The sequence below is a fragment of the Babylonia areolata genome, chromosome 18 (assembly GCF_041734735.1).
Source record: "Babylonia areolata isolate BAREFJ2019XMU chromosome 18, ASM4173473v1, whole genome shotgun sequence".
Taxonomy (NCBI): domain Eukaryota; kingdom Metazoa; phylum Mollusca; class Gastropoda; order Neogastropoda; family Buccinidae; genus Babylonia; species Babylonia areolata.
The window spans coordinates 36,634,927-36,658,293 of record NC_134893.1 but is presented as its reverse complement, the minus strand read 5'-3'; the positions used below and the strand labels follow the sequence as shown (position 1 = coordinate 36,658,293).

At 41.5% G+C, this 23,367-nt stretch overlaps 1 protein-coding gene across 1 annotated transcript; it reads left to right on the top strand.

Annotated features, from left to right (window-relative positions):
* The first annotated feature begins 4,744 nt into the window (after positions 1-4,744).
* On the top strand, positions 4,745-22,046 carry LOC143292722 (putative ATP-dependent RNA helicase DDX17). Its single transcript, XM_076603242.1, has 13 exons — positions 4,745-4,899; positions 7,271-7,445; positions 12,512-12,608; positions 13,070-13,203; positions 13,677-13,742; positions 13,954-14,095; positions 14,543-14,703; positions 15,151-15,323; positions 15,633-15,743; positions 16,981-17,042; positions 17,384-17,443; positions 20,188-20,424; positions 20,812-22,046. Exons 1-13 carry the CDS (start codon positions 4,844-4,846, stop codon positions 21,000-21,002), a joined length of 1,665 nt encoding a protein of 554 aa, XP_076459357.1. The 5' UTR covers positions 4,745-4,843; the 3' UTR covers positions 21,003-22,046.
* Positions 22,047-23,367: the final 1,321 nt, after the last annotated feature.

The following is a 23,367-nucleotide window of genomic DNA, read 5'->3' as shown; positions in this document are numbered from 1 at the left end:
GCTGATTGGGTATTGCTGAGCAGGTGGTTTTCTTCAAGGTGTTTCAGGAGTCGAGTGTTCACCATCCTTTCCATCACCTTGCCCAGACAACTCAGGAGGCTGATTGGTCGATAGCTGGACTTCTTAGTCTTATCCTTCTGCTTCTTTCTGATGGGGACGATGATGGCTTCTCTCCACTGGTCTGGAAGTTTCCCTGTGTCCCAGGACTGGTTGATGATCAAGAGAAGCTTCTGTCTGGCTACAGGTCCCAGGTTCTTGATCATGTCATTCGGGATGCCGTCTTTCCCAGGGGCTTTCTTTTTCTTCAGTTTCCTGATGGCTGCACTGAGTTCGGCCATGGAGAAGGCTGTCATCATGGACTGACTCGGGTTCTGCTGTTTCAGCTTCTCCTTGATCTCCCTCTGGACTTCCTGCACTCGGGCTTCAGGGAGTGTTGTGGTGCTGCCCTCTCTGTAAAAATCTGCAAGGATGTTGGCTGCCTGCTTGCCCGCGTGGTGCTTGCCATTTTCCTCAATGACAGTTCTGCTGTGTCTGGTGCCCGTGTCTTCGTTCAGAAGCTTGGTCAGGTTCCACAACTTGCCGGTGTCCTTCTCCATGTTGAGACTGCTGGTCTTCTCATTCCAGCTCCTCTGTATCTCTGTTCTCTTCTGCTGTTGGAAGGTTTCTTTGATGGTGTTGTATTCCCGGATGTTGTCAGGAGTGGGGCTCTGCTCCATGGTTTCTCTGGCGGAGTCTAGGTCTGCATGGAGCTGTTTCAGAGTGTCACTCCAGTAGGGCTTGTAGTTTCTGCGTTTCCCTCTTGGGATGGACTGCTTTGCTGCTCGCAGCAGTGCATCGCTGAAAAGGTTGACATTGTTGTTGAGGTTGTTGGAGGTACTGATGTCTTGGCAGAGGTTGTCTGCTTTTCCTTTGAAGAGAGTCCAGTTAGCTCGTTTGAAGTTCCAGCTGGGTTCCATTCTGTGCTGGGTGCATCCTATGCTGGAAATGCTGAGGATGACTGGCAGATGGTCGCTTCCCCCTAGCTGTGTGTTGACTGTTCTGGAGGTGAGTCGCTGAACCTCTTCTGTGGCGATGGCCAGATCTGGTGTTGAGCAGGTCTTCCATGCTCTGGAGTAGCAGGTGGGTTTGTCCTCTGGATGGTTGATGAGGATGAGCTTGTTGTCCATCATCCAGTCCTCTACTTCCTCACCACGTGAGTCCATTTCCTCATAGCCCCAGCTTGGCGAGTGGCTGTTGAAGTCTCCAACCACAAGGTGTCTGGAAGCTTCAAGTCTCACTTTGTGTAGCGCTAGAGCTGAGCCTGGAGGGCTGTAGCAGTTGGTGATCAGTAGTTCTCCGCTGGGCAGTAGCAGCTTGACTGTGTGATGCTCTAGCTCCTCTTTTCCCGATCTGCTTGTTTCTACTGCAGGGATGGAGATTTTGATGAGGGTGAGGATTCCTCCCTTGTGTCTGTCCTCTCGATCTTGGCGGAAGGCTTCGTAGCCTCTAATAAAAAATCTTTGGGGATCTTTTAAATGGGTCTCCTGAATGCAGATGACATCAATGTTGTTATTTCGGAGAAACTCCTGGAGTTCTGGTTTCTTGTTTCTCAGCCCTTCTGCATTCCACTGAGCTACTGTGAGGTTGACAGGTGGTGAATTTGTCTGGTCAGTCGCTCTACTCTGCCTTCCCCTGACCTTCAGGTTGACAGAGGCACCGGTCGCTTTGGTGGGCCCCTTTGAGGCAGGAGGCCCGGCTCCGTCCCTCCCCGGTTGTCGCTGATAGGGACGACGCCATGACGACAAAGTGGTCTGACGCATAACCATGATCGTTGATGCGTGTGTGTCCTGAATTTTTAACCAGAAACCTGCGCCGTAGCTGACACACTCCGTCTTCGGCAGGCCGGATCAAGTTTTCTGTCAGGGGGCTTCTCCCTTAGCTCAGGTCTAAAGAGTCCTGCCCTGTGAGCACAGGGGGATGTGAGAGATTGGGGATCCCTCCCCTAGATGGACTGCCTGTCAAGGTTAACGAGCTCCATCTACCCGGGGCTCATGGTCCAAAGACCTGCCCTGTGAGCACAGGGGGGGGGGGGGGGATTGTTTGCTGGGTATCCCACCCGTTGGTTTGAAATCAGAGTTTCCCTTCTCCTAGATGGACTGCCTGCCAAGGCTAATGAGCTCCATCTACCCTGACCAGTCTAGTCTGCGACCTCTCTTGAGTGAGTTGCCGAGAGCTAGTCTTGCTATTGCGCCGATCGTCCGCACCCGTGCCGCGTTCGCCATGACTAGGTCATGCCCATTCTGCCCCATGTCCCCGCAGGAACACCCACATTAACGTGGCGAGGAGGTGCGGCTACAGAGTTCACTCCCTTGCTAGGGACGCACTGAGGCACCCTAGAGGGGAGATCTTAGCAGAACGGATACCAGTATGACTTCTCCCTTGCTCCTCATTTGTTCCTTCGTTATAGAATAACTTTACCCCCCCATTGCTTTTCCCAAATTGGTGCATCAGTTTTAGTGAAGTGAGCTTCTTGAATGCAAATGATATCGTAACGTTTGTTTTTCAGATAATTGAATATGGTAGTCCTTTTAAGTTTATTTTTCAATCCCCTAACATTTATCGATGTAATTCTTATCTTATCCATCTAAGCAGATTATATCATTTCATTGTATCTCATGTACAGTAACATTCGTGCAAACACAAATATTCATTCATCGCATTCATAAATCGTAGTCCATCAATCGAAGCCGGGTCGTCAAGGATCTGGGGGACTCAGGCAATGACTTGGGTTGTCAGTCACATACCTCGTCATCCTCGTTGTCAGAGACCGGGGGAGAAGGCCTGTCGGACAGCCTACCGTCGCGCCTAGGCTGCTTGCCAGAGGTCTCCGGGCTGCTGGTATCCCCTGACCTGCGACGTTTGGGCGTCTCCGAGCGACGTCTGGGAGAGGAGCCGAGCTGCAACGACGAGCGGAGCGTTGTCTGACGCGCCTTAGAACGCCCCCTGGCTTGTTTGACAGTCTTTTTTCCCTGTCGCATTTTTAACCCTCTCTCTCACGCTCAGTTCTTCTACTCTCATTCTCTCTTCTATCGCGATCACTCTCTCTTTCCTTTCTTTCATCATTCATACACTCACTCTCTTTTTGTGAATTTTTCTACATTTTCAAAGTCACATTGTGGATCTCCCTGCTTGTGACCTGAACGTTTACATGCTCTGCACACCACCTCTTTTGAACATTGTGATGCGTGGTGGTCTTTCTCCAAACATTTTGAACAAATTACGGATTTTTTAACCAGTTTTTGTTCTTTGTGGTAAATTTTTGCGTTGAAAATGTTAATTGCGCGCGCGCGCGCGCGCGCGCGCGCGCGCGCGTGTGTGTGTGTGTGTGTGTGTGTGTGTCACGGTGTGTGAGTGTGTCAGGTGTCAGTGTATGTGCCGGGTGTGTGTGTGGACGGTGTGTGTGTGTGTGTGTGTGTGTGTGTGTGTGTGTGTGTGTCGGTGTCGGTGTCAGTGTGTGTGCGCGCGCGCCGGCGCGGTGTGTGTGTGTGTGTGTGTGTGTGTGTGCTGCGGCCGGTACCAGCCACTGAGTGTGCTGGTGTGTGTCAGTCGAGTCAGTGTGTGCGCGCGCACGGCACTGCCGTGTAATTATACTAGCGGCTGACTCGATGAACCACGGAGTATGTCAGCAGCCGGCAAGTTCACCGGCGACTGTCAACTGAGTCAGTTCACTTCAGTTATGGATGATGTCACGTCAGTGGTGACACTATGATGCTTTGTACGTTTAACTATGATTTCACGGTGAACAAAAACAGGCTTTTCATTATATTCTTCTCACGCCGTGAGGTATCGCCGGGCCTTGATCACGAGTGTAGTAAAATTTATTTTATTGAAATACACACCTGATTTTACTTAAAGTGAAAAGCGCAAAATAAACATACTATTATTTATCTTATCATTTTTATTATTTTGGTTGGTTGGTGCACTGCACAGAACAGTCAGGGTTTTTTGGGGGTGGGGGGATTATTTTTATTTATCTATTTTTTTTTTTATTAAAAAAAAATTAGTTCCTTGTCTGTCTCGAGTCGGTTGGATGGTTTTTGCGGGGGTCTACCTCCTATTAAAATAACTGAAAGTTGTTTTTTTTATGGACAGTCCTATAAGGAGAAAGACACAGCCAGAGTGAATCGATCTCCCCGATTTGCAGCATTGACTATCCACCATTAATTTTTGTTCCAACTCCAGCAATCACCAGTGACCATATTTTGAACCCTGTTTCGTAAGGTGGAATTTCCTTTGTTGGCCTACCCAACCTCACTTCCAACCAATCAGTTTCCAACCAAACCACGTGCTCTGTGCATGGGGGATTTGGTAATCTCTAAATCATAAATTTAAACGCATAGAAGTGTTGATAGAAATTCTTTTAAAAAGTCACAAGACAAGATCGACACATAATTATCAATAGCATCAAATTTCTTGTTGAATATAGTGTTGTTGTTAAACTGCCGTTTCCGTTGCACTTTTCTATCTTTTGTAGATATGGAATGAGTACTACGCTATCTAAAATAGTTCTATAAAAATATCAGCAATTTTGTATAAAATTCACCAATAAGAGATAACGATAAATGACCAAAAGTCATTTTCATTAATTTTCACTTCAATTTTGAATCAATTTTTGATTAATAATAATTATACTGACTTTTACACATGTCACATGTTGTAATTTATGTTTATATTACTCCGCGTCGTGTGAGTCAGTATTCCGCAGTCTCATTGAACAGTCTTTCATTGCTGTTAGAACTACCGGAAGGGGAGCTTCACGTCTTGTCAAGCATTGCAGAAAATCAACTCAGAATTATATTCAAACATGTCTTACAAAGACAGAATGTATAACTCTTCAGGACGATCAGACAGAAGAGGAGGGTATGTATAATTTTATATCACAGATGTTATGTTTATTTGCCCGTTATTTATCTTCAGTATTCTGAAACATTATCGGACCGGTTACTCCTCGGTTTTTGTTAGACGAATGACGTCATGATGGTTGCATTTGTGCTTTCGCAAGCCCGACTTGGCTTTGAGAAACATTCGTTGAAAAAATGAATGTCTGGTATTGACCTTGCTCTAAATGATAAAACAGATACATGATCTGAGAAGATTGAAAACACGCATGGATTATTAGTGGATCACTGAATTTCCGACACCGGCGACAAATCTTGGTCGACACGTGTTTCATCAAATCATGAATACTGTCATTTACCGGCTCGCTTCGTGATCACTTTTCAGTCTGTATTCTTAAAGATGATATGAACTTGTTGATTTCTGTTAAGGTAGTCAGGTAGTCATACAATTCGGTTATCACAGCAGAGCAAAATGTAGAAAAAATGTAGAGTTTTCATTCAGCCATTTAAAAAAAATATATTTTAGTCATAGAACGCAGCGGTTGCCTTCAACTGAGAACACATTGATTCTTGAACTTTCGGTACATCAAAATTCTACCTGTGGTATTTTTTGTTGCTTAGAAGGGTATGAGTGCCGTTTTAACCACCCTTTTTCAACGCTCCCTTGATACAGGCGACCTCCCAACAGACTGGCGTAACGCAAACATCACCTGGTCTACAGAAAAGGAGACAAACACAGGGCTGAAAATTACGTCCCCTCTCTCTCACCTCTGTCACATGCAAGCTATTTGAACATATCATCTGCTGGCATGTCCTGACACACCTAGAGAAACACAACATACTCACCAACCTAAACCATGGATTTCGCAGCAGATACTCCTGCGACACACAGCTGCTTCTAACCAGCCAATTCCTGCAATCCTTCGATCGCCAGCGCCAAGTCGACGTGGTGATCTTAGATACTGTCCCCCACAAACGTCTTCTCCACAAACTGCAGGCTTTTGGTATCAGAGGCAGCCTCCACATCTGGCTCACTGACTTTCTAACTCACAGGAGGATGGCGGTAGTAATAGAGGGTGACTCATCAGAAGAAACCAGTGTGGACCTCAGGGAACATGTCTCGGCCCTCTCCTCTTCCTGTGTCACATTAACGACCTGCCAGACACCGTCAAGTCACAGGTCCGTCTGTTTGCCAACGACTGCCTCTTATACCGCGAAATAAATACCTTTCAAGACCACCTACAACTTCAAAATGACCTCTGCCTACTTGACACCTGGGCCTCTGACTGGGGCATGAAATTCAACCCAAAGAAATGCTATATCCTCAGCATCCAACAGTCCTCCAGGTACAACTACTCCCTCTGTAATACCCCGCTCCAACATGTTTCCTCCAACCCATACCTAGGCATCATCTTTCCAATGACCTGAAGTGGGGCACCCACATTGCCAACATCTCGAAGAAAGCAAACACCACCTTAGGCTTTCTCCGCAGAAACCTGTGCTTCTTTCCTCAACACTGCAAGATAAACGCATATCTAGCCCTCATCCGCCCACTCTAAGCGTATGGATGCATCATCTGGTCCCCATACCTACAGCAAGATATAAACCAACTAGAAAAAATCCAACGCCTCTCAGCTAGGTTTATTACTGGCGATTACACCACAAAACCCCCCCCGGTGCCATCGCCAATATGTTATCTACCCTGCAGCTGCCAACGTTACAGAAACGTAGAAGTGATCTACGCCTAACTTTTCTGTACAATGTGGTTGAGGGGTTAGTACTGGCCAATACCGCCTACTGGGTTCCTGACTCCACACAAAGGATGTTGCATCAAACCTTGCGACTATAAAGAATACAACACAAGTGCCATCTCCGATCACACCAGGAACAATTCAAGATCCTTTGTAGTAGGCAGATCTCAGACTGAACAGTTCAGAAACTCCTCCTTTATTGGTACTGTTCGTGACTGGAACCATCTGGACGAGGCAGCGGTGACAGCAACATCTGTCGAGAGCTTGAAAGCACGGCTCTCAGGACACCAGTAATGCTAGGCTGCGCACTCCCCCCCCCCACCGTTGCGTTTGTGTCTAAGTGGCTATAGCAACGTATTCTACAGATAGAGATACAGATACAAATAAAAAGTAGTTTAAAACCTTTTAAAGGGAGAAAAAAGGTGGGGAGTGCTAGGATAGTTACCCCCTGTCAGATCATTTAGTATTTCTGTTGAATATTTTGTTCTGAAATTATATTTCATTTCAATTATGATTAAGTTGGATGCTGTTAGTTTTTATCAGACTTTGTTTTTAAACGGTTTAAACTTGTGCTGTTCAGTGTTCTTAACATTGTTTTGTATTGAACTCAGCTGTTGTAAAGTGATCATGATTTGATTTCAGATTTGGTGGTTTTTCAAGCCGAGATGGAGGCTTTCGGGGTGGTGGTGGTGGCAGTTCCATGAAGGGTATGCAGCCTGGAGCCAACCTTCGTAAACCAAAGTGGGACACTGTAAGACTGACACCATTCCAGAAAAATTTCTACGCTGAGTCTCCCACAACTGCTGGCCGAAATCCTGTAAGTCATGTTTCCCTTTCACTAGTAGTTTCAGAATATTACGTACAAAAAACAAAACAAAAAAACCTCATCAGATTTAAGTTTGGCTGAGTCTTGTTTCATGGATCATTGGATGGTTTACCTTTTTTGTCCTGTTATGATTATTATGCACATGGAAAAATGTACATTATCTGTCATGGCGTGATATGGTAACAGTATACAGACTTGCGATTTTGAAAACTTCTCAGCTACTCGAGCGGATATGATTTACAACTTACAAATCAAAGCTTTGATGTCTGCTTTAATGACAGACAACCAGTGGGTTTTATTGAATTGCCACACAGAAGTTCAGTCATGCCTGGGGAGATTTTTTGTTTTCCTGCCTTGCGCCAGTAGCACACCAAGGAGTTGCAGTGTTTGCATCTTTGAGTTCATGGATGCATTGCTTGCAGAAAACAACATTCAAGACGATGCAAAGTATTTCATTTATAAAGATGGCAACAAAACCTTTCTTCAAAACGCGGACATAAATTGTTTGAAAAAAATAATGTACCTGGAATACATCATCATTCCATTCAAATGTGTTTGCTGTCTGTCTCACTACTGCAGACCTTGATTATGGTTTGTGCAATAATTGGTCAGCTTCATGAGAAGGGAAATGGGGAGCCTCCATCGATAACATTTGAATGTCCACAAGCTGCTTATCAGCAAGGCTCTAATCTCTCAGCAGTTATTATGTTACGATTGAAGCCATTCTCAAAGACTGGCAAGGCCAGAGCATAGTTTACCAGTGTCAAAAAGTCAGGAAAGTGATCAGTTATCCGACATTGCATGATTTTCTGTCTGCTGGGATACAATATTAATGATATTTAAGATCCCTTATGGCATATTTTATAATTTACAAATGGCATGATTTACTCTTGCCTGTCCAGTTGTGGTAACTGGAGGAAGGAAAAAAAGATGGTTACAGATGTTGGACAGCTGACTATGAGGAGTTGGATCGCGATGGTCTTCCTATCTATGCTGAGGACTTGGATGTTATCCAGAACTGAGCAGTTGTCTACCAGATTAACATGTTATGAGAAATATTCTTTGCACCAAGAACAGTGAATCTTTCTTTTGCTGTTTATGTTCTATGTCAGAAGATCATGTTGTGAGAAATATCCATTACACCATGAAAAGTGAATATTTTTGCCATTTAAGGTTCCACATTGTCAGATTTGCATGCATAGATCCCTGTGTCGCTCAGGTGTACAGGAACTCTTTTATTTTCAGAAAAGTAGATGATTTAAAACAGTGAAAAGTTATGCATTGTTTGATTTTCACATTGACTTGGGTCAGGTCTTCCAGAAAAATTAGCTTTAGCTTGTCTGTGTTGGTTCTTGATAGTGATAGTGTAGTTTTCCATCTCTTCAGATATATCTGACAATTTTGATCCCTCATGACAAATTTAGTAATTATTAACAATGGGATGATTTATTCTTGCAGTAAAATCTAAAGAAAAATTTTTTTTTTATATAAAACAAAAAGGAAAAAGATTTTGGTTGGGTATTGGACAACTGAGTTGATATTGGTTACCAGAACTGAGTTGTTCACTAGACATTCCAGAAATATTCTTTACTCCTTGAGCATTGAACATTTAAGTTTGTTCTACTTTGTCAGATTTGTGTATGTCTGAGTGATCCCTGCATCATTTAAGTGGGCAGGAAGCCATTCTGCTGTTATATTCTTGCTCAATATTTCAAAACCTACCAGAACCAAAAAATCTATTGCTCGTCGCAACCTGAAATCCATCAACATTAACACTTTTTCTTAAGCTGCTGCCTTTCCCAAATTTTCTTCCCGTATTGACGTCTTTTCACTTTACAACACTGTCCTCTCTCAACTGCTGGATGAACATGCACCCCCCACTACCTGCACGCTCCCTGACAGACCTTCCGCCCCATGGTACACACAAGACATTCGACTTAAACGCAGACGTCGCCAACTGGAAAGACAATAGCGATCAACAAAAGTCCACAATCAAATATTCCGAAAACAAAGTCAAACATATGATCTCATCAGCAAAGACAGACTTCTTTTCTTTAGTTCTCCATGCCACATCCACCAGATCTCTATACTCTGTCATGTCAAATCTTCTTGGAACTGCAAAAACAACTTCCTTCTGCCTACACTTTATCTGAACTCCCCAATATCTTCTCCTCTTTCTTTTTCGACTACGTCCAAAATATTTGTACCATCTTAGACCAAATGTCTTTCCAGCCTGCTCATCCTAATCCTCAATTCAGCGGCACTCCTCTCCATTCCTTTAATCCATTGACTGAAACAGAAGTCCATGAAATCCTGAAAGAAAATCCTGTGAGCTTGATTCTATACCGGCCTCGGTCTTTTCCCAGTGTGTCTCACAGCTTCTCCCCACAATCACCAATATTGTCAACTCATCCCTTCTCATGGAACGTTTCCATCCACTTTCAAAACTGCAATTGTCCGGTCTTTTCTGAAGAAACCCAACCTTGACGCAAACATCTTGAAAAACTATCGACCAGTTTCTAATCTTCCATTCATGTCCAAACTCCTTGAAAAAACTGTCCTGAAGCAGCTCAACAACCACTTTTGTTTCAACAATCTCATCCACCCATTTCAGTCTGCCTATCGTGCTGACCACAGCACTGAAACCACATCCTGAATAATCTACTGCTAGCGTCCGACTCTGGAAAAATTTCCGTTCTTACTCTTCTCGACTTGTCAGCTGCCTTTGACATCATAGACAATTCAGTCCTCCTTTCCCGTCATTTTACATTTGGTATCAACGGCACTGTTCTAAACTGGTTCAGATCTTATCTCACTGATTGATTCCAGTCTGTCATTGTTGATCATTTCCAATCTGAACCCGTAAAAATCGAACATGGAGCCCCACAGGGATCTGTTTTGGGCCCAGTGCTGTTCACACTGTACACTGCTCCTCTCACTGAAATTATCAACCGCCATAATGTCGGTGATTATTCTTATGCTGATGACACTCAACTCCAGAAGAGTGATACCCCTGAAAAATTGTTGTTGCTCTTGTAAGGAACATCCAACTGCTTCCTGCACATTCAAAACTGGATGACTCTAAATAAGTTACAATTGAACGCGGACAAAACTGAAGCAATGGTCATAGGAACTAAAGAAAAACTGTCTTCCATCATGATTGACACAATGAATCAAACTTGGCAGTACATACATCCCTCTTTCCACGTCAGTCAGGAACCTCAGTGTTGAACTCTCTATTGTCTGGTTTGCCTGCTTCATCCATTCAGTCCCTTCAGCGCATTCAGAACTCTGCTGCCCGACTCATCCTCAGTTTAAACAATCCTGCATTATTTGGTTAATTCAGGGAACATTTCACTGTGGCATGGAAAAGATCTAAGAGAACAATTTCCTGTTTGCTTGTAGTGCTGGTTAGATATATCATATAGACGTGTGGTTTTCTGTCAAGTGGGATATAATTTTGACAATTTTGATCCCTTAAAAACTTATACTCGTCATATTCATAGCACACTTGGTAATTTATTATGAAAAGTATACTTTGTAATTTATTATGATTTAGTCTTGTTCTCCATAATTTTATACAAGTCATACTCATAGCATACTTAGTAATTTATTATGAAAAGTATACTTTGTAATTTATTATGATTTAGTCTTGTTCTCCATACTTATACTAGTCATACTCATAGCATATTAAGTAATTTATTATGAAAAGCATACTTTGTAATTTATTATGATTTAGTCTTGTTCTCTATGAGCAGTCAAAAAACAACATTATCAGTTATGGACAGCTGACTATGATGAGTTGATCACGATGGTCTTCCTATTTATACTGAGGACTTTTATGTTATCCAGAACTGAGCAGCTGCCCACAAGGACTGTCATGTAGTCGGAAAACTTCACACATCTGCAATGTTGTTATTCAAACTTAACTTCTACTGAAGGATTCATTTTTGCCTGCAAAGCCACATCTTACTCTACTGGCTCAAATTTTGCACCCTGATCAGTTACAGCATCTGTGTGACCAAACTTGAGAGGAAATTAACAGTGAAATTTCTAAGTACTTTCAGTCAAAACTCACTGCAGAGCATTGATATGAGCAAGTGAAAGGTCTCGGAAACCGTGTAATTTGATTTAATTGAAATGAATCTGATTTGGTGTTTCATTGAAACTAAATGCAAGTATCTAATGGTGACTCCACCAGTTGGTGTTAATTTTTTTTTCATTGGAGATAAATGAACTCAACTTTTGTATTAAATTGCTGTTAAAATTATCTGATCATGAATCATTGCATGAATTCTTTCAGACCTGTAGTGAAGTGTTGCTGGTGGTTGGCAGGTCTGATCTTTAGTTTAGACTTATGGGTGTAATTCTGGCATTAAACTCAAAAGCCTGCAATAGTAATTAATACCATCATTATTTTCATAGAATAATTGTCATGAGTGGATGATGGTTCCTTTTTTGAGAGTCTTGGACTGGCAATGATGAGTTATCTCACGATGGTCTTCCTACTAACATATCTATGGTTATGAGGATACCTACTCCTAACTGAGCCAGTTTCAGTCTGCTGCTGTTTACCACTCCACCCCCACACCCTTCCACTGTTATATATGGCTATTTACTCTCTGCTGAATTGTGATAATTAGATATACTCTTATGAGTGGTGATATCTGTTGTTTACTCATTCTGTTCAATAAAAATAGCTGTATGCACTTGATCACCAGTGTTGGTTTTTTTTTGTTTTTTTTTATACTGCAAAAGTGTTAGGTGAAAATCTGCAGGGGTCAAGAGGAGAGAGAAAAGATCTTTGGAAGCCTGAAATGACTTGTTTTTTGCCAGCTGTTTGTTTGCCATTTCTCCTGATAAGTCATTACTTGATCTGTAGTCATGGTGGATTCATTGTATAAAGTAATTGATATTTAGACACGTCAGCTGTCATGTTTTTATTCCTGCGAGGTTTCAATGAATCCCACAAGAGCATCGTGTGATCTTGGAATGTTTGATAAAATGAAGATGATTTGGTAATAGTTTGTTTGCATTTTTGTTTGTTCTTTTCTTAGATGCAGTTGGATGAATACCGACGGACCCATCAGATCACAGTTTCTGGCAAAATCGTACCCAATCCCATCCTGACATTTGCTGAAGCTGATTTCCCAGGTAAATGCTGGTGTAAAAACCTACATCTTAAGTGCAGTTATGTTTGTGGGGGGGTAGGGGGGGTGCTAGTGGGTTTCTGTGTTCCTTTACTTAGTGGATTTGGTGGAAAGAGGTCGGAGAGGAGGAAGCAAATGAAGTGCATTTGGTGGAAATAAAAAACCTAAAAGAGGTAAAAGATAAAAGATATCAAAAGTGTGCATCAGTTTTAGTCATTGCACAAATGGTGTGAGAACGTTTCCTGGATCCTCATGAAGTGATAAATGGTCTGAATGAATCATGTCAGAATTGCTTGTAAGGATTGAGATCAGTACTTGAGACAGTGATGAGTGTTCAGTGCAGTGTGTGGAACTGGTGTAGCGATAATTGTTTTCTGTGTGTTCTTGACTTGATAGTGCTATGCTTTATGTAGACACAGAATGTTGTGTGTAGACAGCTTATAATACAGGATGCTCTGTGGGCAGACTATGTGATGAACCAGGTCAGAAAGAACAGCTGGACTTCACCCACCCCTATTCAGAGCCAGGCCTGGCCTGTGGCCATGTCTGGCAAAGATCTGGTGGGCATTGCACAGACTGGCTCTGGCAAGACCTTAGGGGTAAGTGCACCAATAAAGTTTGACAATTGAAAAGGTCTAGAAAAATTACTTGTAGTTTCAGAATATTGTTTCACAATGTTCTCTGGTCAGTGGCTTTTTTTTTTTTTCATTTTTTTTTTTTTCAAGGAATGTGAATTCTGAGAGATTAGTTATACACTTTGCTGAGATTTATATAGAAATTTTTACAGAAGGGTAATAGTTGTGACCAATTTCTACTCAACTTGCATTTTTTGTAGGTTGTTTTATTTTGTGCTTGTATATCACATTTCAAATCATTTTTGAAACCCTGTAAAATATAAGATTTTCATGGGTTGGTTAATCCCACAACATAGACATGTCGTATTGATAAGTGAAACTTTCCAGATGTGTATCATTGCTGAATCAGTTTAGTTTGTCTTTCTCTTTGGTCTGTTTGCTTCTTTCTTGATGTGGTCAGATTGTTCTCACATTGTTTTATTTTTGGTGTTTTCCAGTTCATGTTACCAGCCATCGTTCACATCAACCATCAGCCATACTTGGAGCGTGGGGATGGACCTATTGTAAGTGACATGTTATTCATTTTTGTATACTGTCCTTAGATATTTGGAAAAAGATCGTTCCAATAAACATGAACCCCATAGCAGATTGCTGGATGCTATGCCTTGTGCAGTGTTTGTGTCCATTGTACAAGTAATGTTTTTGTGTGTGCACCAGGAATGTTGGTGCTGATGTTTTGGTAAAATGGTTGTAAAATATTGCTCATGTGTGCAGGTGTTGGTTCTGGTTCCTACACGAGAACTGGCCCAGCAGGTACAGGAGGTTGCCCATGAGTTTGGTCATTCCTCACGTGTCCGCAATGCCTGTGTGTATGGTGGGGCTCCCAAAGGACCTCAACTTAGAGATCTGGAAAGAGGTAAGTGTGCTGTCACTCAGAAAGGGTTTTACTGCTGTGCAATACATTTCTCTATTCATTTTGTTTGGAGGTCTTTACAGGATGTCTGTAGCTTGATAACTTTTGTTAAAAGTAGGATATTGAAACAAGAAACATGAATCCGGTTAAGTGAAGGATTCCAGTATTCTGGTTTTATAGTACCAGTGTTTATGAGGTAGATCAGTTTCCAGTTTACTTCCTTGCAATACATTTTTTCATTTCTCATCACCATTACGCCATTAACCTTCTTCACCATTCATTCACCCAGTATTTTATTTCCTCCCATTTTTTTTTCTTCTTTGATTTTGTTGTGTCGAGCGAATACAATGTTGGAGAACTGGATATGTTTGTTAAAGCATTTTATGAAATAATTTTTCAATCTTTGCTTGCCTTTTTTCCTGCTAACATGAGGTTATGTTTGTTTCTAAGGTGCTGAAATTTGCATTGCTACCCCCGGTCGCTTGATTGACTTCCTGGAGACCAATCGTACCAATCTGCGCCGTTGTACATACCTGGTTTTGGATGAAGCTGACAGAATGCTGGACATGGGCTTTGAGCCTCAGATTCGGAAAATCATTGAACAGATTCGAGTAAGTAGTCAACTTTAATTTGAGGGTTTAGTCACTTGTTAGATTTTGTTGATGGTGTGATAATGTGGTGATCCAATTTGATTTTAAGACATTTTGATACCTTCTCCTCAGGAAGTACACGTGTGGGAATCGTAATGTTAAGTGGATGGATCCCAGCTTTCATGTCCCAGACTTTGTATCTGAACTCAAGGCAGCTGTAGGGAGGACTGTGCTAGAACTGAAATCTGTAATCTATATAGTCTGGTGTGTTTATAACCAAATTAGTCATGCTAGCTTGCACTGCTTTGCAGTGGCTGTTTGGATAATTTTTTCTTGCATACTGTTAGCCCTGCACATGTGTAATTGTTGTTGGATTGGATCACTTTTGTTTTTTAGTACAGGGAGTGTGTAGTTGTGAAAGGCATACAAATATCAGAATAGGTTTAACTGTCATGGTTGCGTTTTCAGCCTGACCGACAGACGTTGATGTGGAGCGCCACGTGGCCCAAAGAAGTCCGCAAACTGGCTGAAGACTTCATTGAAGAATATGTGCAGGTGAACATTGGAGCCCTGCAGCTCACAGCTAATCACAACATTCTGCAGATCATCGATGTCTGCATGGAGCATGAGAAAGAAGACAAGTAAGTGCCCACGCTCAACTGTGTCTAAGAAAAAGCCATCTTTAATTACACATACTTAACAGTGCCCCACCCCACTAGTGCAGATTCCAGCAGGGGTCTTGATTCCTGTCCTGTGCAAACTACTACCCACCTATGCGGAGAAAACGAAAGTAGCTACGGCCGATAACCTCCCGAAATAGGTTACCTCCCCTTTGCATCCCTGATTAGCGCCCTCTTTATCTGGCATGGTGCAGAAAGTGTGTGTGTTGTGCTTGTAAGTTATGCATCAAGCTGGCCATGATCTCATTGTCTTTGACTATTTGTGTGCAGGCTTGTCAGACTGCTGAACGAGATCATGCAGGAGAAAGAAAACAAAACTCTTATCTTTGTGGAAACCAAGCGCAAGTGTGATGACATCAACAAGAGAATGAGACGCGATGGGTGAGTTCACTTGGAACTGTTTATCTGAAATAATTAGTAAACGGTGTACGTTATTACATTCCTAACTTTGAAGGGGATTGTTATCTATATTAATTATGAACATAAGTATTGCATTGTATTTAATTACACATACTTAAACTGTGACCCACTGGTGCAGACTCTGGCAGGGGTCGACATTCCTGTTCTGTGTAAACTATCCGCCTATATGGAGAAAACGAAAGTAGCTACGGCTGATAACCTCATGGAAGTAGGTAACCTCCCCTTTGTCCCCCTGACTAGCGTACTCTTTTTCCGGCAGCCATTATGACTCCTGTTCCTGTGCTCTCATAGGGCTTAGTGTGAAATTCCTCCCATGTCTTTCAGTGTAAATAGCACCCCTGCCTTCTGGAAATTCTGTGCTAGAAATGTCCTCTTTTCAGTCACTCTTTGTTTCTGCCTTTTTTTCTTTTTTCACAGTTGTCTCCTTTTTCTGCCTTCCCAGTCCATTCCCCTTTCTTTTTTCAAGCAAGCCTCGACTCGTTCTTCCGCAGTCACTATCAGTGCTATTCTGGTCTGGCAATTAGGTAGTGAGATCTAAACACTGGTTTGGTCACTAGCTGCCCATTCTGCAGTGTTATTTGCCAATCTTTATTTATTTTTTGTTTGGCGTTTAAGGATTTTAAAAATTTTTTTAAATACGATTTTTTGTGATCTGGGGGATGGTAAATTAAGCGGAAGCATGGCCTTGTCTTACTTGCCCGAAGGAACTAAATGGTTGGGATACTATCTCATGAACTGTGTTTTGTGGGTTGTTTTTTGTTTTTTTGTTGTATTTTTGGTAGTTGTGAGCTGTTGACATGGTTGAGCATTTGTGTGGTTTGACAGTCCTGATATGGCCCTGTGCAGTCAGCTGGACTATAATCGACGAGAACAGTTTGGAATTCAGGCTGCTCTACCCAGGGAGAATGCGTTGCTTCATTGTAGTGCCACCCTTTTTGTCTTTGTTTTTTTTTTTTTATGCCTGCAAGTGTATTTGTTTCCTTATCAACATAGATCATTGCCTTTATTATGTTTGAATTGAATGTAAACAGAAGTGATAGGGAGCAGTTGACTTCGTGGGATTTGCATTTGGGCACTTCGAGCGCAATCATTGTATGAAGACCTAAGTTTTAATGTGTTGGTGACAGTAGGGTTTTCATACCATTTACTGAATAATATTTTCATAGAAAGATGATAGAAATTAACTTTGTTTCTACAGGTGGCCAGTTATGTGCATCCATGGTGACAAGACACAGCAGGAGAGAGATAGCGTTCTGCATGGTGAGTTAGAATTAGAAAGTGAGCGTGCCTGCTGGAGAATTCTTAAGGACAATTGCATTCATGTTCATACACTTGTCACTCATGAAATGATTGAGAAGATGCCTGGGGGTGGTTTAGAAGCTGAAGTAAATTACTTTGTGGTATAAATTATGGGACAGCACATGAATCAAAATTTTCAACTTGCATGGAATAAATAGATCGAAGGAACCAGGTGGCTTTGCATCTTTTTCAGACATTGAATTCAGTTTTGTTCATGTTGTACAACACAGAATCTTAAAGAAGTTGACTTGATTATAATTTGAGTTAATATGCTTATTGGTAATCCTTGATTTTGTCTGCAGGTTTCAAGAACAACAGATGCTCATTGCTTATTGCTACAGATGTGGCTTCACGAGGACTTGGTCAGTCTGTATTTCATGTTTTATTATCTTTTTTAAAGTAAAGTGTAGGTATGATCTGTTCAGTCTTCTGTTGCCAGATTTTATGATTTGTGATGAAAATGTGATGCCTCTTTAGTTGAAGGTAGTAATTTATACTATTCTTTTATAAAAACAGGTGTGTTTTTTTGTTTTGTTTTTTTATAGAAAATGTTCATTCATTTTGCCAATATTCCATTTCCGTCATTTAGTTTTTTGGTAATGCCCATACTGATTTTTTTCATTGTCAGTTAAAAAGAATGATTATATTGAGAAAATGTATCACTTAGATTTGTATGCAGCGGTGGGAATTACTTGGTGTATCAGTATTGTAGAATGATGACTGAGTTTGTGACTATAAATCAGACTGACCTGTGTGTTTTGTGAATACCTTTTGGAAGTGCTGTTAACAATTAAGAATCATCTATATTTGATTGCATGTTTAAAAGCTTATCTGACATCTGTTGTCAAATTTTCTTTCCTCCATCATTTTTTTCTTGTTTTAAGTATGTCTTGACATTTTTGTAATTTTGCAGTACATTTGTATTTTTGTAGGATACAGGTTTTTCTTCATACAGGTAATTGTGTTCATTCATACTTGATTGATATCTCATTTAAGAAATAATTAGGGGGATCAGGGGGGGATGCTGGATTAAGGGAATGTGAGTGGGGGATTAAATTGCAGGTTAAAGGTTTTGCTTTGGATTCCATGGCATGAAAAAGGTTTGTTGGTTGTTTGTGACAAAAGGCCATCTCACAAAAGTGTCCGTGCACTAACAGGCCTGAAAAAGTACCAACATTTACATTTACATTAAACAAGGAAATCTGACGAAAAAGTGAGGGGGGGGGAGCACTTTCCTGTCCCGGATTGTCTTCTACATTAACAACCAATGGAAGGTTGTGGCTGTGATAACACTGGTTTGCCTGCTGACACTGGGCTCCTCTTTGGAGATGGCCTTTTGTCATCCTGCCTGCCAGTCTGGCTGCGCTTAACCTTCTGTTTTTTTTCTTCAGACTAGGTATTTGTGCCGGCATGACTGAGGTCCCACAGCACGCAGAGGGAGAGGTTAAACGTAATTAACTCAAAACCAATGGCCAGCTTAATGAAGCTGGTTGCTTCCTGGTAACCAGGTACTGTGGTGGCTTTGGATTGGACGTTTTGTGGAGGTGGTGAGATCGGCAGACACTAGTGGGGTTTATTACTGAGAGGAAGGAGGGGTTTGGAGGGTGAAGGCTTGAATCTTGATTGTGATTGTCGGGGGTGGAGGGAGGGTGCCTTTGTCCTTTCTTAGAAATGTGCATATATTTATCTTTGGGGGGGGGGGGGGGGGGGGGGGGGGTCATTATTGGAATGTTTTTTTTTTTTTTTAATTTTTGTTGTTGTTTTAATGATTTTAAAATTTTTTTTCCAAAATATTTTTTATTGATACACAGACATTCGATATTGAATGCTTAGTAGTGATCACAATCTGATTACATTAGGTTGCACAGAAGAATGAATGGAAAGGCCATTTTTGATAATGGCTAAGTCTGAAGTTTAGGAGATAACACTATATTGGAAATAATTTGTGTGTAGCATTAGAAAAAGATAGCAAAGATTTTTTTTTTTTTTTTTTTTTTTTAAATTTTTTACTGTGGATACTTATAGTTGTGTCTGCCAGTAGCATGTCTTCATTCCTGATGTCCTTTTGGATTGTTTGGATCCTTACGGCGTGGAGAAGATATGTTGTACATTTTTCACCACCACCATGATGTTCTCTCATTCAGCCACCCTTAAAAGATTGCTCTCTCCCTACACGCTAGGTCTAAGTCATGTCGGTCTGTAGAGCAAGGTCTTGGACAAGTATATCTTGCAGCCCAGTTTCAAAAACTTGGAAACGAGTCATGCTGTTCGTTTAACATTTAAAAAAAACAAATTTGAAACTGATACTGTTCATTCAACTGAACATTCATGGAGAGGAGTTTGAGGTTACTCACCCTGTTGTTTGAAAACAAAAACAGAACAGTAATTGTTAGGCCGCCTGTTCGCATTTGCAGGGCACCCAGTGTTGGAACTGATAAATATAATTTCATTGGGCAAGTGCGTTTTGAGGAAATGCATTGAAATGAGTATCTAAATTTCTTGAATTTTTTTGCTGGTGATGATCCTTTTTTTTTCTGGCATTAAACGCTTGTCTTACCTGCAGCTAGCTGAATGGCTGTAACAACTTTTCCCTCAACAGACGTTGGTGATTATTTGTTTAAGTAATGGTTCAGTTCCCTCAATCTTGTTTCTGTACTTTCTAGAAAGGAAAGAACCATCATGTCAGTGATCAGTTCAGCAAAGGTAGACTGATTCACCCAAGCTGACTTCTAATACATGGAACTGCGTTATCATGGAAATTGATACCTGTATAACATTTGAAAAAAAAATTTATGTTTTTTTTTTTTTTAATATAAAATAAGACAGCTCAGCAATGAGATATTGTCCTTTGGAAAAAAAAAACACACCAAAAAACTTATCGAAAGAAAAGGCTGCCAGAGACAGAGATTACTTTTTGAAGTGTATGTCCAAGATAAGATGCTAGACAAGAGATGTGGGGTGGTGTGACTACATCCAGTGTAATATTTGATATTGTTGAACACTAAGGGTGCTTCATCAACAAAGGAAAATACTTAACACCCTATTGTTGTTTTTTTCCCCCCTCTCCTGACATGCTGGGTGGCTGTTGATCCACTTCTGGATATAGACGTGGATGACATCAAATTTGTGGTGAACTTTGACTACCCCAACTCATGTGAGGACTACATCCATCGCATTGGGCGCACAGGGCGTGCCACCAAGACAGGCACAGCCTACACTTTCTTCACCCCCAGCAACATCAAACAGGCTGGAGAGCTGATCAATATACTGAGAGAAGCCAAGCAGCAGGTCAACCCCAAGCTGATTCAGATGGCTGAGAATTCCCGAGGCATGTTCAACAAAGGTAAGATACTGCTGTATGCCTACAATTGTCTGTCTTGTGTGGGTTTCAGCAGTAGATGGGTTTGTGTATTGTATAAACAGGTACATACAAATGTGCCTGAATTCTAACAGTTCAAGCAGAAGAAAAGGCCATAATAGCACTGAATATGTGAACATGCACATTTAGTAAATTTTACTTTGGGCAGGAACTTCACACAGATCTTATGTATTAAGGACTTTTGGATTTTTCCGAGTAGATAAGGGGGGGGGGGGGGTAATTTTTGCACCCATGGACTGCTGTGTGACATATCACAGCATGAATATGTAATTCTGAATGACGGACTGAACTTTGTATTCAAAACACGCCAGTCTACACTTTGTGCAACTTATCCTTACTGTCATTTTGCAGGTCGATCTCGATGGGGTGGTGGTGGTGGGGGCCGTTTCAGTGGGGGCCGTGGTGGCGGTGGTGGTCGTGGCCGTGGTGGAGGAAGTCGCTTTGGTGCCAGCGGAGGCAGCTCCAACTCTTACAGCTCCATGAATGGATCTGGAGGATCGTACCAGAAGAACGGGGGTGGTTACCAGAAGAATGGTTATTGATGATGGTGGACCTTAGGTCTTGGTCAGCACCATCTGTGATGGCTGACTGGCCATGTGTACAAACTGTTGGAGGAAGTGGATCAATCAATCAACAGGGAGCACAAACACGACCAGAAGACTGCTCTGGGACCAGTGCAATGCTTGACTTGATGTGATGCTTGCCTAACCTACAGGAGGGGCTGGGGGTGGGGTTATAGAAAATGCTGGGCAAGAGATAGGTATGACAATCTCCACTTGCATCCTGTTAATTCAGGCTTTGTTTTCTTTATTAAAAAAAAGAAAAAAATTTTTTTTTTTTTTTTTTTTTTTGGGGGGGGGGGGGGGGGGGGGGGGGGGGACAGAATTTTTATCTTTTTGTGTAGTGATGTGAATATGCTGACTGGAAATAGGTAGGTGAAGGTTTGCTGTTAATTCTGGCAAGGGTTTGCCAGCCAAGTAATTATTCTTATTTATATCTTCCCTGTTCACAAATTGGTTGGTTCTTTTGTTCATTGTAACAGCAACTGAAGGGGCTCATATTTTGTTCTTTGATTGTACTTTTAGCATGATAAAGGACAGTGACTTAAATTAAGGTAAGGGAATGAAAGGTAGGGGTGATCCATATCCCGTCACTGCCATTTCATCTGAGGATACTCAGGGTTGGATTACTGTTTTAGTCTTGAAAGTTTAAGATTTGCTTTCTCTTCCCTTTCTTTGTGAGAATGTTGATTAAAATGATGCTAATAACCATTCCTTATGTGGTGTGTTTTTGGTGTAGTTATGGTGCTGCAAAGGATAAAAAGTGCTAGTCCGCTACACTAAGATGGACTGTATATACTTACTCTTAACTTGGCAAAAAAGGGGTGTCTGTGCAAAGAATGCAGAATTGGAGCAAAGGAAAGTCATATGGGTAGTGGGGAACAAAGAAACTAGGGGAAAGAATGCATGAAAAATGGTGTGAAAGTTATTCAACAGTATCCATGACAGTACCAAGGGTTGAGGTCACTGACATTCATGTTGGCCAACTTGTCTTTTTTGACTGAGAAATAAATCATCCAGCACCTTGTTGCCAGTCTTTGTGCCAGGTTGTTAACATGTGCAAGCATGGTGCTGGAATTCGGAGTGTCAGTGAAAATGTATGAGAACGCTGTGTTGAGTGGTATTCATTTACACATCCAGTTGTCACTGCTGAATTGTTTCTTGATTTTATTGCAGCAAACTTTTGCTGCTTACAAAATAATAATTCAGCTTCACAGTATCAGTTTAAGTCACTTAATGGTATGAATTGATTCTCCATTCACGGTTTCATCTTTCACTCCAGATGAAAACAAACAGTATTCCTACACTTCCAAGCGCATTGGTTATGGGAAATAAACCGATAATTAGCTTTGGGGATGACTTCATGAATATGCGGCATTTGTGTGGATGCTGTGCCATGGAACAAAGGTGGGTTTTCCTGCTGCATGTAACTGGAATTTCCTGTGCCAGAAAAGTGAGGGGGTTACATGATTCACTCTATTTAATATTTCAAGCCCTTCTGTAGAGACAACACAATTTTTATGTGAGTGTTGGTCTTGCAAGAGCATGCTTGACATGGCAATCGGCTCCTCAATATTCCAGCATTAAAAGAACAGAACATTTTATGGATGGACCACACAGAATGACACTTGCCACACTCGGTGTGACACACAGTAACATCAGAACAACTGGGCACTTTTGCCATGACGGAAATCGAACGAAACGAGCAACAGCAACCAAGAGAACACAAAGAACTGGTAGGCAAATGCTTTATTATGCTTATTTGATCAAGCGATAAACACCTTGACTTAAGTCCCCAGAAACTTAAAACAGGAGTATCCCTTCATAAGTAATACTTGTAAAAATGACTATCTTACTGGGTGAGTGCCAATACTGAAAAGGAAAATACTGCATGGCATGCAAAGCAGTGCTTTCATGAAAATAGGCATGAATACTTATATGCTGTGGCAATCTAGATCATCAATACTTATCTGCTGTGGCAATCTAGATCATCGGACTTGTACAATTTTTTTTTATTTTATTGAAAACCTTTGATAATGAAAGTTCTAGTCGAAAGTAAAGCTTTATAATTGAAAATGAAACGATTGACAAAATTTGAGACGTTATTGACTCCCTGCATGCTGTTGGTCCCAAGATCCGATTCATATCTTTTCACTTGTACTGGAGCATGAAAAATTCCAAAATCTGAGGGAGTTCTATAATACATTCACTACGTCAATGCTGAAAATGGTCCTCTACACACATAAAAATAGTTTGTATGTGGCATACTTGATCAAGCATGATATCGGTTCTTCCAGCAATTCAAAACCTGACTCCAAAGCATTCATGAAAAATACACCACAGGCAT

What these genes read in the sequence shown, in the direction of transcription:
- LOC143292722 (XM_076603242.1), top strand. Translation starts at nt 4,844, where the DNA reads ATGTCTTACAAAGACAGAATGTATAACTCTTCAGGACGATCAGACAGA. An exon ending in TGCTGAAGCTGATTTCCCAG is followed by an intron (nt 12,609 to 13,069) that starts GTAAATGCTGGT and finishes CTCTGTGGGCAG; the next exon opens with ACTATGTGATGAACCAGGTC. An exon ending in AAATCATTGAACAGATTCGA is followed by an intron (nt 14,704 to 15,150) that starts GTAAGTAGTCAA and finishes TTGCGTTTTCAG; the next exon opens with CCTGACCGACAGACGTTGAT.